We start from the raw sequence: 13,474 nt of genomic DNA, 5'->3' as shown, positions 1-13,474 counted from the left end.
CCGCTTTATGTTTTATTTTTGCTATCAGTATATTTTTTGTAAAAAAACTTGAAGCAGACGTCTTTGATTATTTCTTATTAAATCATATAAAAATAATAATGGAAATGAACTGTCGAATGATGTGAGAAGCACCAGAAAAAATGAGGTAATTTGTAAGATTTTTTCTATCTATTTTGCTTTGTATGCTCTTAAAGACCGGCCTACTAAAATTAAATATTTGTTGACTTATGTATGAAATGAAAATGAATAATAGAAATGTTTGAAGTTAATAGACGACTGTGTTCGTCAATTATGTTTGTGTTCTGTTTCTTCAGAATACAGCTCTTATTTGTACATGGTGAATTATATATCTTATAATTTATAAATGTTGGTTTTAGTCACGTAAGTTCTATGGATTTCACTTATTTCGATTTGGGGACTGGCAACGGAATGTGAATTCACGCCACACATTTCTTCCACTTCCTTCGTTTTCTAAACAAAAAGTGTCAAAAAAGCCGCAAAAGAAGGGCCTGATTTCATCTCCTAAGTGAGCATTCGAGCATATTGATTCCTGCTCTGAGGATAGACTAGATGTAACAGAGTGTAAAAAAGAGTATGCCGTGCATTGTATTTATAAAGTCTTTTTGCAAAACCAGATAAAAAATAAATAAATAAAGGAGAATAAAAAAGAGCGTTTTTTGTTTGTTACGCATGAAGAGTGAAGTAAGACTAAAGAAAAAGGGAGGAATCACCCTTCATTTGGCCTAAGGCCTCCTCCTGTAACTTTTCAGAAAATGTAAACATTTTGGACTCAAAAGTACCCCCCCTCCAAGGTTGGAGTTTTGTTCACTTATGACCATTTGACCATATGCTAGACACAAAACCATAAATAAAAAGAGAAAACAATACGGAGAAATGAGAGCCTAATACTTGGCATAAGGGACCCTTCCCCCAAGCACCCTTGCAAATGGACAAAAAAAGCACGCCTCTCAAGGTTTGGCTCGTTATCATCTATGGCCATTTGCCTTGAAACAAGGCAAACAGACGAACTGTAGTAAAGACAAGCTACAAAAAAAAACTTTAAGCAATCAAAGCCTGACATTAAAAATGGATTTGGCGGGGTAAAAGCTCAAATATGTTAAAAACACATAATCTTACATACACCTCTGTAACTCATTCTCGTTCTAGCAGGTTGAAGCAGTACACAAATCAAGAGCCAAAGAGATAACTAAAGAGAGGACCCTAAGTAAGGCAGGCTGTTGCACAGCCAAAGACCAACTGCTATTTCTAAGGAGACTATTCGTCGTGAGATCAATTACTGTCTTCTGCACACAAATCCCCTCACCTGCTTCCTGCGTCTTGTTTTGTAACTGTTTGTCCAGGCTACATAAAAAACATTTTGAGATAAGCATGACGTGCCCCATGGAATACTGCTTTGAGCAGATTATACAATACAACATAATAAAGTAAAGGAAAATCTGAAGCAGTGTCATGATGATTTAGAGGAAATTTTAGATCGATGTTTAACTCTTTTGAAAACACTAAAGGTTTTATACAAGTCTTTCTGTGGGTTATCTCTGCTCTGTTAGTTCCAGCAGTTAAAAAAAACGAAAAAGAAAAAAAAGGGTCCAAGGAGAAACAAGGAATCCAGCCATGTAATTCTCCAACTTCTGTGAAACACTTTTTAGTCTTTATTTATATCCCTGGCATCCCTTTGGGTCTTTCGGGAGCTATCTTCATAGAATGTTTATGAATCACCTTCCTACATTTTTTCTGTCAACTGCTTGTTTCAGAAGGCATAAGAGACTGCTTCTGAATTTATCACGCCATGTTTTCTTAGTTCTTCCAGGACTGAGTCTGCCGTGGACTCTTCCTTTGATAACAACTTTTAGCGGATGCTACTTCGGCGGGCACCACCTTAGTTGCTGTGGACGTAATTTCTAAGTAATCGTTGTTTCCCACTTCAGTCGCTTTCGAAGTTCTTCATTTGACACTCTTTCTTGATGTGTTATTCCGGCTATGCATATCGGTTTGACAGCTGAAATTCTGTGTTCGTCCTCGAACTTTAAGGTCCACTTTTCATAGGTTTATTTTGCAGCAGGTATGATTAACGAATGGTAAAGTTGTATTTTCAGTCGGGTTGCGAGATGCTTGTTTTTAAAGAAGGAAAACGACCTCTTGAAGCTGCAGCCTTAGATCCTCGTTTCATGTTATTGGAGCAGCTGTTTTCTGATGTTAGTAGTCTCCCTAAATGTACGAAGTAGACCACCTATTCGACTTCTTCGTTATTTACGACGAAATGAACAGAGGGTGGACCTGGATCTTTTGTAGTGTTTATAACTTTTGTCTTCTTTCGGTTTACAAGTGTACCTTCGTAATTTAAAAGAAAATTCTTGTTTAATATCGCAAGTATTGGCAGCTCTAAGCTAACACCTTCTTTTTGCCCTTCCTCTCTCGATGTTGTGTATTTTTTCATAAATTATACGGATATGTCGAGTATCAAGAGATTTATGTTAAATATAGGATGTTATTTTTGAGAGAAGATGATGATGGGTTAAATATGCTGCTGTTGCTCGTTTGATAGGGAGGTGACTGACCACAGGTAAATGTCTCCATATGTTGAGTACGTCTTGAGAGATTAAAGGCTGAAACTCTGAAATGAAAAGACGTGCCTAACTAGAATGTACTTATAGTAATGAAGAAATCGTGAAATAGTTTGCAGTAGGATCATTCCAAGAACCTATATCCAATACATGAATGAAAGAGCAAATCAGCATGGCAAAGGACACCTCCCACGTTTTTTAATTTTAAATATAGCCATTACGTGATAGAGTACAGTTTTAATATCTTGCTTGAAATCATTGCTTGGTTGGACAACGCCAGAATGCCTTGTAGGATTTGGAATTGTTTCAAAATATAAGTTTATCAGGCAAAAACTCATATATATAGTACGGCTTTACACATTTCTATGCAAATCAATTTTGTAATCTGTAATAATCATTTTCTCAAAATGTGTTCTGGGGTCTTTGTCACTGCTCCTTTGGGGCAAGTTCACATAGATAGTATCTGAAAAACCGAACAACATATACAATATCGATGTATGTGTCTGTTCTTGTACGTGCCTTATTTCGATTCTTATGAATTCAGACACCCATTACTTATTTTTTCTAAACTTCTGGAGGAAGATATATGCATTTCTTATGTGAGGTTTTTACTTCCAAGTCATTTGATGAATTAAAAAAAAAAAAAAAATTGATTTCAAGCACGCGCTCTTTCAGTTGTTAATGATGAAATAATAATTTTTTTTTCTTTTTTTTTGTAATCTTTTATTTTTTATTAATTTTTTCCAGGGGATGGAATACCTGGCTGAGAAAAAAATAGTTCATCGTGATCTCGCTGCTCGTAATATACTAGTCGTCAATGAGACATCTGTAAAGATTTCTGATTTTGGTTTGGCCCAGAAGGTTGGTGAAACTGGGTTTTATGCTTTCAAAACTCTACGAGATCTACCCTTAGCCTGGTAAGATTGACTTCTTAAATGGATTTCCGTTTTTTCCTTTTTTTTATCATTGTTCCACATTGTCCGTTTTTCATAAGAAACGGTGTGATTCTGGATAATATCTCTGTAACGAACTTGATTAAAATTGTATATCACGAAGAAGCGAGATTTAACAGGGACAGCGGTGTTAACTCGCCAGAATTTAGAGGGAGTGGGGCACAATAGGTTTTTCAACATCTAGTCGAGAAGGGGGTAAATCTTCGTTTTTTTCGGTTTTTCCAATGAAAATATAAAAGAAGGGATTTTCGGTGAAAATATACCGAAAAAGTGTTTTGCAAAACTTAGAAGAGGGGCAATTGATGCCACTTCCTCAATTGATGCCATTGAAAAGGAAATCTTAGCCGTCTTAGTATAATATCCTAGCATGCCAATCTCAGTGTAATAATAAAATGATAATAGCTGTAATAATAAACTATAATAATAATAAAAAAAAAATGTTTATTTCAGTTGGACTAATTCACGATAAAATGGCTCCTATCTTTCATGCGACTAGACATGTTCTTTTTTCGGTTAATGATAAAGATATGTCATGATTATAATATTTTATAGATTGTTTTGACCATTTACGGTTCTCAAATCGTAAATATTTAAGGCTTAAAATTTCAGGTATGCTCCGGAATCCATTGGACATTATAAATTTTCAAGTCAATCTGATGTTTGGTCATATGGAGTGACAATGTTTGAAATGTTTAGTAGAGGCGATGAGCCTCAGTTGGCGGAGAATGACCAGCTGCTCAAAGTCCTCGAAAGCGGGAGGAGGCTGCCATGTCCATCTTCTTGCCCTCAGGTACCTTTTTTTCTTATACATTAAGTAGCCCAGTTGTTCTTCAGCTGTAATTAAATTTAGCTGGACTTACTAAGATGGAGCAAATATGAAGACTATAAAGGTAAGTTCTATTTGATCTGAAAAAAAATATTTCACATGTGTACCCAGGGGAAAATTAGGGTAGGTGCTTATAGCTGAATCCCGTCAAAAGTTTAATGTTTTTCTCGCAACGGCCCTGAAACGTGTATAGACAGAAAGGGGTAAGGTATCGGCCCCAAAGGAATTCTGGAGTGATACGCACACATTATTAGTTTTAAAGAATGTGGGTTTTGAGCAATTACTAGTTCCGTTTTAATGTTGCTAAACAACAATGGAATAGTATTAGTATGTCTTTCCACCATTTAAGGTGGAAATAGTCTGTCGAGTGTTAAAACGCCTGAAGGACGAATGACTCATTGATGAGAGGAAAAAAAATTTGTTTCAAGAGAGGCAATACTATAAACCTAGTCTTCCTGTTTTTTAATTTGTTTTGTGTTTTTCCAGTAAAAATAGAGGATAAACTAGACTTTAGTCATTAATAGTTGTTGTTGCGACGAGGTTAATAACAGCCAACGAGACTTGTGCTGTATCTGAAACGGAAGAAGAAGTAATTTTCTAAAAAAAAATGTTAGTAGCGAACCCAGACACTGCTGGAGGTAGCTTCTAATTATTAGTTTTATCTATTACTTTCAGTTATCACATTTTCTGAAACTGGTGGAGAAAAAACTTGGTGGATGTTCAATTTTGACCAATTAAACCGAATAGACTGAATAAAAATTGAATACAAGCTGAGTATAAACTGAAAACAAACCCTCTAAGTGTTGACATCCCCTCCCTAAAGCCTTCAGGGCATGGTTTGTAAGTTATGCCCCGGGGGCATATAAGGTTCGTGTAGAAAGGGTGATCGTATTAACGATCACGATACTCCAGTGATCGGAGTAGTGTCGTAGCAGTAGTGGTGGTAGTTGTAATAGTCTTAGTAGCATGCAAATAATGCCTTTTTCATCACCGTCCTTACTATTTCCTACATTTTCCAAATCAATATACTCTGTTATTCTTATGTTGTACCCTGTTGAAAATCCATATTCACATAATGTGTTTAGATTTTATTTTTGGAAAGTAAAGTTCAAATCTGAATACTTTTCTCAATAACATGTACTATGTGTAAACAATGGACGAATTGCCTAACTTACATCCCTTGTCCTGAAGATTTTGGGGAGGTTGACATCCCCAAAGACATAATCACTGGACCTTTCAGTAATGCTGAACAAAATAGCTCTCTTAAAATTTAGAATGGATATGTTTAGAAGAATGATAGCTTTGGGGAGGGGTCTGATCGCCCTCCATTCTCTTTTGACTCTTAAAAAGGGTACTAAAACTTTTGACTTCAAATCAAATCTCCATCCATCCAAAGCTTATACGACTATTCGTTCCGTAACAACAATTTATGCCCTGACCGAAACTCACAACCCTTGCCCATAGTCGGTGGGGGGTTTTGTCCACCCTAAATACACTGTTATATGATTTTTGGACTATTGGTAACAGAATGGCTTTCTCACTATTTCAATCGAGTGCGTTTTGGGAAAAGAGGATGTCAAGAAGGGGGGCTAGTTGCTCTTTGTAATGTTTTATTCTTAAAAGGGAACTAAAACAATACCTTTCAAATCAAATGAGCGTGGTCATGTGAGCTCCTCTAAAGCTCATACGACCACCCTTTCTATAAAACCTTATATGCCCCTGGGGCATACCTTACAACCCTTACCCTAAGACCCCAAAGGCCTTATTATTTGATCTTTGGGCTATTTTTGAACAAATGGTTATCTCAAAATTTTATCAGATCTATTTATGCAAGATATGACATAGGAGAGGGGGTGGTTGCTCCCGATCACTATGACTTATAAAGGGAACTAGGACATCTGATATCCGATCCAAGGAGGACATTGTACGACCCACCTTTCCATTGAAACTTCATATGCCCCTCGGGGCAGAACTTTCAATCCTTGTGCTGAGGGCTGTAGGGGGGATGTCATCCTCAAAGACGTAATTTCGAGACCTTTCAACAACGCTGAACAAATTGGCTATCTCAGAGTTTTGATTAGACGTGTTTTAGGAATTGATGGGCGTGGCGATGGGTGTTGCGCTCCGGTCACTTTTGACTATTAAAAAGGCCCTATTAATTTCCAATCGAATGAGCCTTTGTTGAAGTTTCTACGACAACAAATGGCCATCTCATAATTTCTGTCACATGCTTTTCGAGAAAATACAAAGTGTGGGTGGGGGGGGTATCTGTTCTCCGGTCAGTTTGAGTCCTAAAAAAGGTACTAGAACTTCAGATTACCAATCCAATGAGCCCCTCCGAAATTTATTCGACCAATCTTTCTATGAAAACCTTTTATGCCCCGAGGGCGAAACTTACAACCCTTACCATGAGGGCTTTGGGGTGCCACTTTCGACTATTAAAAGGAACACTAGCCCCTTCATTTTCCAGTCAAATGAGCGTTTTGAAGTTTCTATGACAAAAATGGTAATCTCAAAATTTCTTCGATCTGATAACCCCCTGATAACCCACATGCCTTCTCAAAACCAGAACATGATTTGCGCTTTCCTGAAAATAAAGTACGTTTTGAATGGGTTCACTTTTCTTACTTTCATAAACAAAAATTATCAAAATTTCAAGGAATAAATAAAAGTATATGTCAATCAAACTGTCAATTTGGTCTTTGTTTTTTTGTTTTGTTTTCAGTAAAGCGCACATTCTGTTCTTGTCTCGAGAAGCCATCGGGGCTATCAGCCCTGCTCATGTTAATTTTTGTTCTTTTTTAGTTTGACTTGGCTATTTATTGTAATTCCTGTTCGTTTTTTGTTTCACCTGTTTATTGATATTGATTTGTTGTAGTTTTACGCTCCAAAGATTATTTGACTTTATTTCTGCTCACTCTTGGCTTAATGGATCTCTTTACTTTTCTTTGAGTAAATTGTTTTGTGGAAAAAGTGTTTTAAATTAATCATTAGTAGAGGCGAATTCCGTAACGTAAAGGATAAATGTTATTATATCTGTAATTAATTTATCAACGATGAGAAATGAAACAGATGCTAGTGAATTCTGCCGATTGGCATCTGATCTTAATAAAAAAAACTAAATTCAAAGTCATCTCTTCTGTGATTGTAATTTTTATTTAACAGGCAGCATTACCGAGCTGCAGGACATACTTATGGGGTATAAAGGTAGTTCCAGTTATTTTTTAGTTCGACTTGACTATGTATTTTATTTTCTGTTCGTTTTGGGTCTAATTTATTCAGTGATAGTTATTCCTATTCGCTTGAATTATCAAATGACTTTTTTTCTCTAAGTTTTTGGTTTTAATATATGTTCTTGCGTTCCTTTGAAAACCTTTTTTGTTAAACAAAATGTTTTAATTAAGTCTCGAATATATCGGCTCGAATATAGTTCAAGGCAGTTTTTCGTGGAGTTCATATACCAAGTTTCCTGAAGAACAGGAACTGCATAAAACTATCGTCCAGTCTCGCCATAAACATTCATGTTATATAGAAACCACTTAATATGTAACGTTTTTTACAAAAGAAGAAATTTTTTTTGCCTAAATCCACCTTGACTTAAGTCCCATCCGGTCTTGGTGATCGTCTGGGGGCCTCTCTCCTCACGAGCGAATTTAGTTGCCGCCTATACTACTCTCTGTTTTGTGCCATTCTGAGAAGACCATGGAAAGTTGCAGTCGGAGATGTTCTCCGTCCAGCACTTCGGATGGTGACCGCGAGGGCGAGAACCGGGGATGCAACCTTCGAAGGCAATTTTCGGTAGTTGGTCGTTGCAAATGCGCTGGATGTGGCCAAGCCACCTGAATTTTTGGACACGGACCCTGTTCAAGATGGCAGTGTTATACTGCAGTTTTTTGAGTTGGTCAGCATTTGAGACTCGATCTACGTATTTTATGCCAGTGATTCGAAGCAACAGCTTTGTCTGAAACGCAGCGAGTCGCCGTGAGTCATCTACTCTGACTGTCCACGTTTCACAGGCGTACATAGCTATAGGAATGATGATGGAATAGAATAGTTTATATGGAATAGAATAGTTATCCTGACACGGTAATGGAACCTGACATCAGAGCTTTGAAGCCGGAGCTTTGAATTCCGCTCCATTAAGCTTTATTTTTGGTGGGATGGGCTATTAAACCTTGACACGCGCATGGCTTTCGTTTTATCCTCTTTGATTTTCATTCCGAAGATTTCTGTAACTACTTCCAGGTTATCTGCTTTGGTTTGGAGTTCAGCAACGAATCCAGTGAGCATTTCGATGTCGTCTGCGCATGCCAGCTTGTCAATTACGATCCTTCCTATCATTGCCCCGTTGGTTGCTTCAACCTCCGACATTACACAGTTGAGGAAGAGATTAAACATGTGAGGTGAGAGAATGCATCCTTGCAAAACACCAACAGAAGTTTGGAACTCTTCGGTCGTTCTCTCAACTGTTTGTACTTGGCGTCTGAACCGGTCATACATGTTACGAATGAGTGACGCGATAATTGACGGGACGCCGTAATGCAGTAACATATGCTAAAGGCCTTTTCTACAAATTAAGTTGAAAGCTTGTTTGAAGTCAATGAAGAGTTGATAGAGGTCCTGACCGTATTCAAGGTATTTTTCCATTACTTGACGGATGACAAAAATCTGTTCTATCGTTGAGTAGTTCGCTCGGAAACCCGCCTGATACTCACGGATGATGTGACTGGCTAATGCTTTTATTCTGTGCAGTAGTATCTTGGTCAATACTTTTGTAGGTTGGCTTGTCAGGCTGATTGGACGGTAATTGTCACATTTGGCTTTGGACCCTTTCTTATTCAGAGGAATTATGGTGGCAAAACACCACGTTTTCAGAAAATATTCCTTGTGCCAGGCAGCTGTGGCAATTCTGTGGTAGAGGTCTGTTACGACATCTGAGTAGACTTTCATGAGTTCTGCTTGTAATCAATCTGGTCGAGGAGGTCTATTTTGTTTGAGGGACTTCAAGGTAGCTTCAACCTTGCTTCTGAGTGGGGGTGGGCTTTGTTCTAGTGGGGAGATGTTTAAATTCTTAAGAACAGTAGGATTAGGATTGATTGGGGATTTAACTTTTCATGAAAATGTTGTTTACACCTCTCTCCTATTCATGTTGCGTCGTTGATGGGATTCGCGTCTATATCCAGGAGTACATTTGTTAGTGTAGTTTTGCGCCTCGATAGGTCTCGTCTTCTTTTATACACGGTATGGGTATTGCCTTTTCAAAAGTAGGACTCGTATTGGTCACAATTGTTATGAATGTACGCGGTTAGAGCGCGTTTCATCTTCTTTTCCGTTAGTCGCTTAAGATGCTTACAAATGTCTCTGCTTTCTGGGTCTTGCCTATTAGTGACAGCACGCTTGTCTTTACACAGTTGAATGATCTCATCGGAGATCCATCGCTTTTCGGAGCCGTTAGCTCTTCCAAGGGCTGTCTCGGCTGCCTGTATGAAGATCTCCGTGCTCTTGTCGACTAGGGCGTCTATTTCTATTTCCTCTGGATTCATTGGAGAATTCTCTTAAGAGGGTTTTGAGAGCCAAATCGAGATCCGTGCGGTAACGGGTGCGAGTTGTCTCGTCTTTCAGAAGCTCAACACGGAATCTCGGGACTTGTTTATGGAGTTTTGTTGCCAACTTCAGACGGAGGCAGAAAGATGCCATTACCAGTGTGTGATCGCTGTCAAAGTCTCCCCCCTGCGACTTTGTCTAGCGTGCTACTTTTCCAGCTTTTCTGGACGAGTACATAATTGATGCACTTTTTGGTGGTTCCATCTGGTGATTTCCACGTGATTTTTCATCGCTCTCTGTGTTTGAAAAGAGTGCTGGCCACTATCAACTTGTTGTCCCATCATTATTCCAGAACCTCTGTTTCTGATACCATGTCCAAATTCGTCCACGACGTCTTCATTACCATTGGAATTCGCGCCCACTGCTGCATTAAAATCTCCAATAACAAGAATTATGTTTTTTTTTGGAATGGAGTCTGTAAGGCTTTGGAGTTGGCTGTAAAATTCCTCTGAGTCTTCATCGCTACGAGAAGAATCCGGTGCATAAACCTGGATGATGCTCAGGTTCGCAGTCGAAACTTTGAGCCGGATAGCAGTGATACGTCAGAAGACTGAAGTTTTGGAGATCAGTGATTTCTTTGCTTTCTTCGAAAGAATAAATCCTACTTCTTTGCGATGAATTCCATCGTTACGACCTTCCAAAAGTAGTGTTGTGTCCCCAATGTTTTCAACGCCAGTTACTAGAAGATGGGTTTCTGACAAACCAATGATTTCTCATTTATACCTGTTGATTTCACGTACAAGTAGATCCTTTTGTCTTTCTTTTGATTTATCCTAGGTCCTTACATTTATAGTTCATATTGCCAATGTTGTTTTAGGAGTAAAAAGGGGCGGGGGGGGGGGGCTCTGATTCAGGATTCGTTACAAGGGAAATTGTACTTGTTGCGGAGCTGGTCGTCAGATCATCAGTAATCTTTCCAGCGGAGCCGGTCGTCACATCGTCAGCTACCTCAGACGCGGAATCTGGTTCGTCGGTTGCCCTGGACGTGGTAGATGGTATCGTATGGTCGTCGAATAAAACCCCGGACGCGGTAGCATTGGCTCTTGGCTTTTCTTGTCTTCATTGTTATATAATTTAAGAGCAATATCTGAGAAGGTAGGATGATCAGCTAGATTTCGAGTCAGCGGGTGGCAAGCTACTCCTCTCTGTCTCTAGCAGGGGCGTTTGATTCATGTACGAGCTCATCCACGCTTTACAGTCGTTTTCCTATAGAGAATCCTTCCATTTGACGTCCCGAATGGCCAATACAGTTTACTCATTGACGAGAGGAGATTTGGCGTCTGCCGGAACATGTCCATATGCCGGTGGGCCCTGCGCATCACCATCTCAAGGGTCTCCTTCCTCCTGTTCACAAATATATGTCCCCTGTGCATCGGTGCCTGAGTTTTATTTTATGAACCCCTTGAGGGCTGGGTCCCCCTGATCCACGCCTCCTTATTTAATTTTTGGAGGTACTCTTTATATCTAAAGGACTTTTCCCTATCCGCCACCTGGGGACGCGCCTGGTGCCTAGGGGAAGGGTAGCCACCGATTGACCTGATTTGTTGTTTTTTTTAGGTAGTATCTAAAAATATATATATTTTGTAGCGGGCTAATCAAGAGTCTATTTTATTGCTAGTTTTGAAATTGGAACTTCGCTTTCTTTGCGGTTCAGATTTGGATTCTATCTATCTGGTAGATCTTTGGTAGATCTATCTATTTCTCATACAGTATTTCACGCCTTTTTTCTGCTACTGTACAGAATTTTGGAATTATAATTGAACAGTTTTTCTAAATATTCTTTCAGGTTGTCTACCGAGAGATAATGTGGCCTTGTTGGAACTTCGACCCTATTCAGAGACCAACGTTCACTAATATTTTAGAAAGAGTTTACCAGGTTTCACATCAAGTATAGCTGTTATGTGCAGTATTTGACATTATTTCTCTCCCAAAATAATATATTTTTTCTTTAACGAATAAACGATATTTTGCTGGTGTCACAATTGGTGTGAACCAATTGGTTCTATTTTTTATTTAATTTGAAATTTAGCTTGAAGTACCAAGGACATAAAAGAAAAAATACTTTTTGTAGGCTATTCTTATTTAATTTGAAATTTAGCTTGAAGTACAAAGGATTTAAAAATAGAAATAACTTTTTCAGGTGTTTCCTTTTATAAAGTCAAAATGTCCTTTTATAAAGGATATTTTGCAGCTGTTTAATTTCCAATCGATTCTATGCTTATTTGATTCTTATTAGGTAAAGCACCAAGGATTTGAAAGTAGAAACCTTTTATAAAGTCAAGATATCCTTCTATAAAGGATATCTTGCAGCTGTTTAATTTCCAATGTGTTCTTTTCATGTTCAGTTCGAAATTTAACTTATAGTACCAAGGACACCAAAGGAAATAATTTGCCCCCCCCCCCTGGAGCCATCTTTGACCGTCTTATATATAAAAAAAAGCGATCTTCAATATTTTTCCTTTTGGTTGCTCCAAAATTGTGTAGTTTTCAGAGAAATACCACACTCATCAGAGTTACCACATTGAATTGTGAAAAAAGTAACTGATTTGCTAAATATGACAGCGCTTTTAGTTCATATAAGCTCAAATATTAAGTATCCACTGTTTCATAATTGCAACCAAATGTTTAAAGCTATGATAAACGTTCTCATACTGTTTGGTGCAATATTTTTATTTTTATTTTTTGCTGATTTCTCATCGACGATAGGTCTTGTTTTTAAGCTGGCACCCATTACGACCAAAAACTACATAACTACATATAGAGGTCTTTTTTGTTAAAATTTGTATTCCCGATTTCTCCTAATTTTAAATATCCACTTAACCAATTGAATCAGATTTAGTTTCAACTGTCTTTGATACTTTAATATTTGTAACTACAGGACGTCCAAATAGACTTTCTTGGATGGATTAAAAAATAGTAAGGCTCCAGGTGCTGATGGTGTGATAAATGAGTATCTTAAATATGGTGGCTCTGAGGTTAGAAATATGCTACTGAAGATTATGAATATGATTTTGGAAAAAGGGGGAAGTACCTAATGATTTTAGGAAAATCTTAATTAAACCACTGTATAAAAAAGGTGACAAGAGTGAGTGTCGTAATTATCGAGGCATTAGTCTGGTCTATTTAGGTAGCAAATTACTTAGTGATATGATAATCTTTAGACTGAGATATGTTGTAGATAAAGTTTTGAGAGAAACAGTTGGGTTTTAGAAAAGGTAGAGGATGTGTCGACCAAATTTTCACTCTTAGGTTAATAATTGCGAAGTTCCTTCGTAGTCGAACACTTTGGTCCTCAGTTTTATAGATTATGAGCAAGCGTTCGATTCTATTGATAGAAGAGCTTTAGCAAAGGTCATATCCTTATATGGTATACCAGATAATTACATTAAAGTGATTTGTGCTATATACGAGAATAATACTGCTGCGGTTAAGGTAGGAAATAAGGTTAGCAGCTGGTTTCGTATTGAATCAGGAGTTACGCAGGATTTTATTCGATCCCCCTTTATATG

The 13,474-nt window shown here is 38.0% G+C and overlaps 1 protein-coding gene across 4 annotated transcripts in view; it reads left to right on the top strand.

The window, feature by feature from the left end:
* Positions 1 to 11,941, top strand: part of LOC136038624 (tyrosine-protein kinase hopscotch-like) — a 108,654-nt gene extending 96,713 nt beyond the window's left edge. For all 4 annotated transcript variants that reach the window (XM_065721858.1, XM_065721857.1, XM_065721860.1 and 1 more), the window contains 3 exons: positions 3,330 to 3,499; positions 4,145 to 4,325; positions 11,752 to 11,941. In XM_065721858.1, the coding sequence (XP_065577930.1) occupies positions 3,330 to 3,499; positions 4,145 to 4,325; positions 11,752 to 11,859 (459 nt within the window). In that variant the 3' untranslated portion in view covers positions 11,860 to 11,941. The remainder of the gene's footprint in view (positions 1 to 3,329; positions 3,500 to 4,144; positions 4,326 to 11,751) is intronic.
* Positions 11,942 to 13,474: the final 1,533 nt, after the last annotated feature.

This window comes from Artemia franciscana, chromosome 18 (assembly GCF_032884065.1).
Source record: "Artemia franciscana chromosome 18, ASM3288406v1, whole genome shotgun sequence".
NCBI lineage: Eukaryota > Metazoa > Arthropoda > Branchiopoda > Anostraca > Artemiidae > Artemia > Artemia franciscana.
This window is presented reverse-complemented; position numbering and strand designations above follow the sequence as displayed.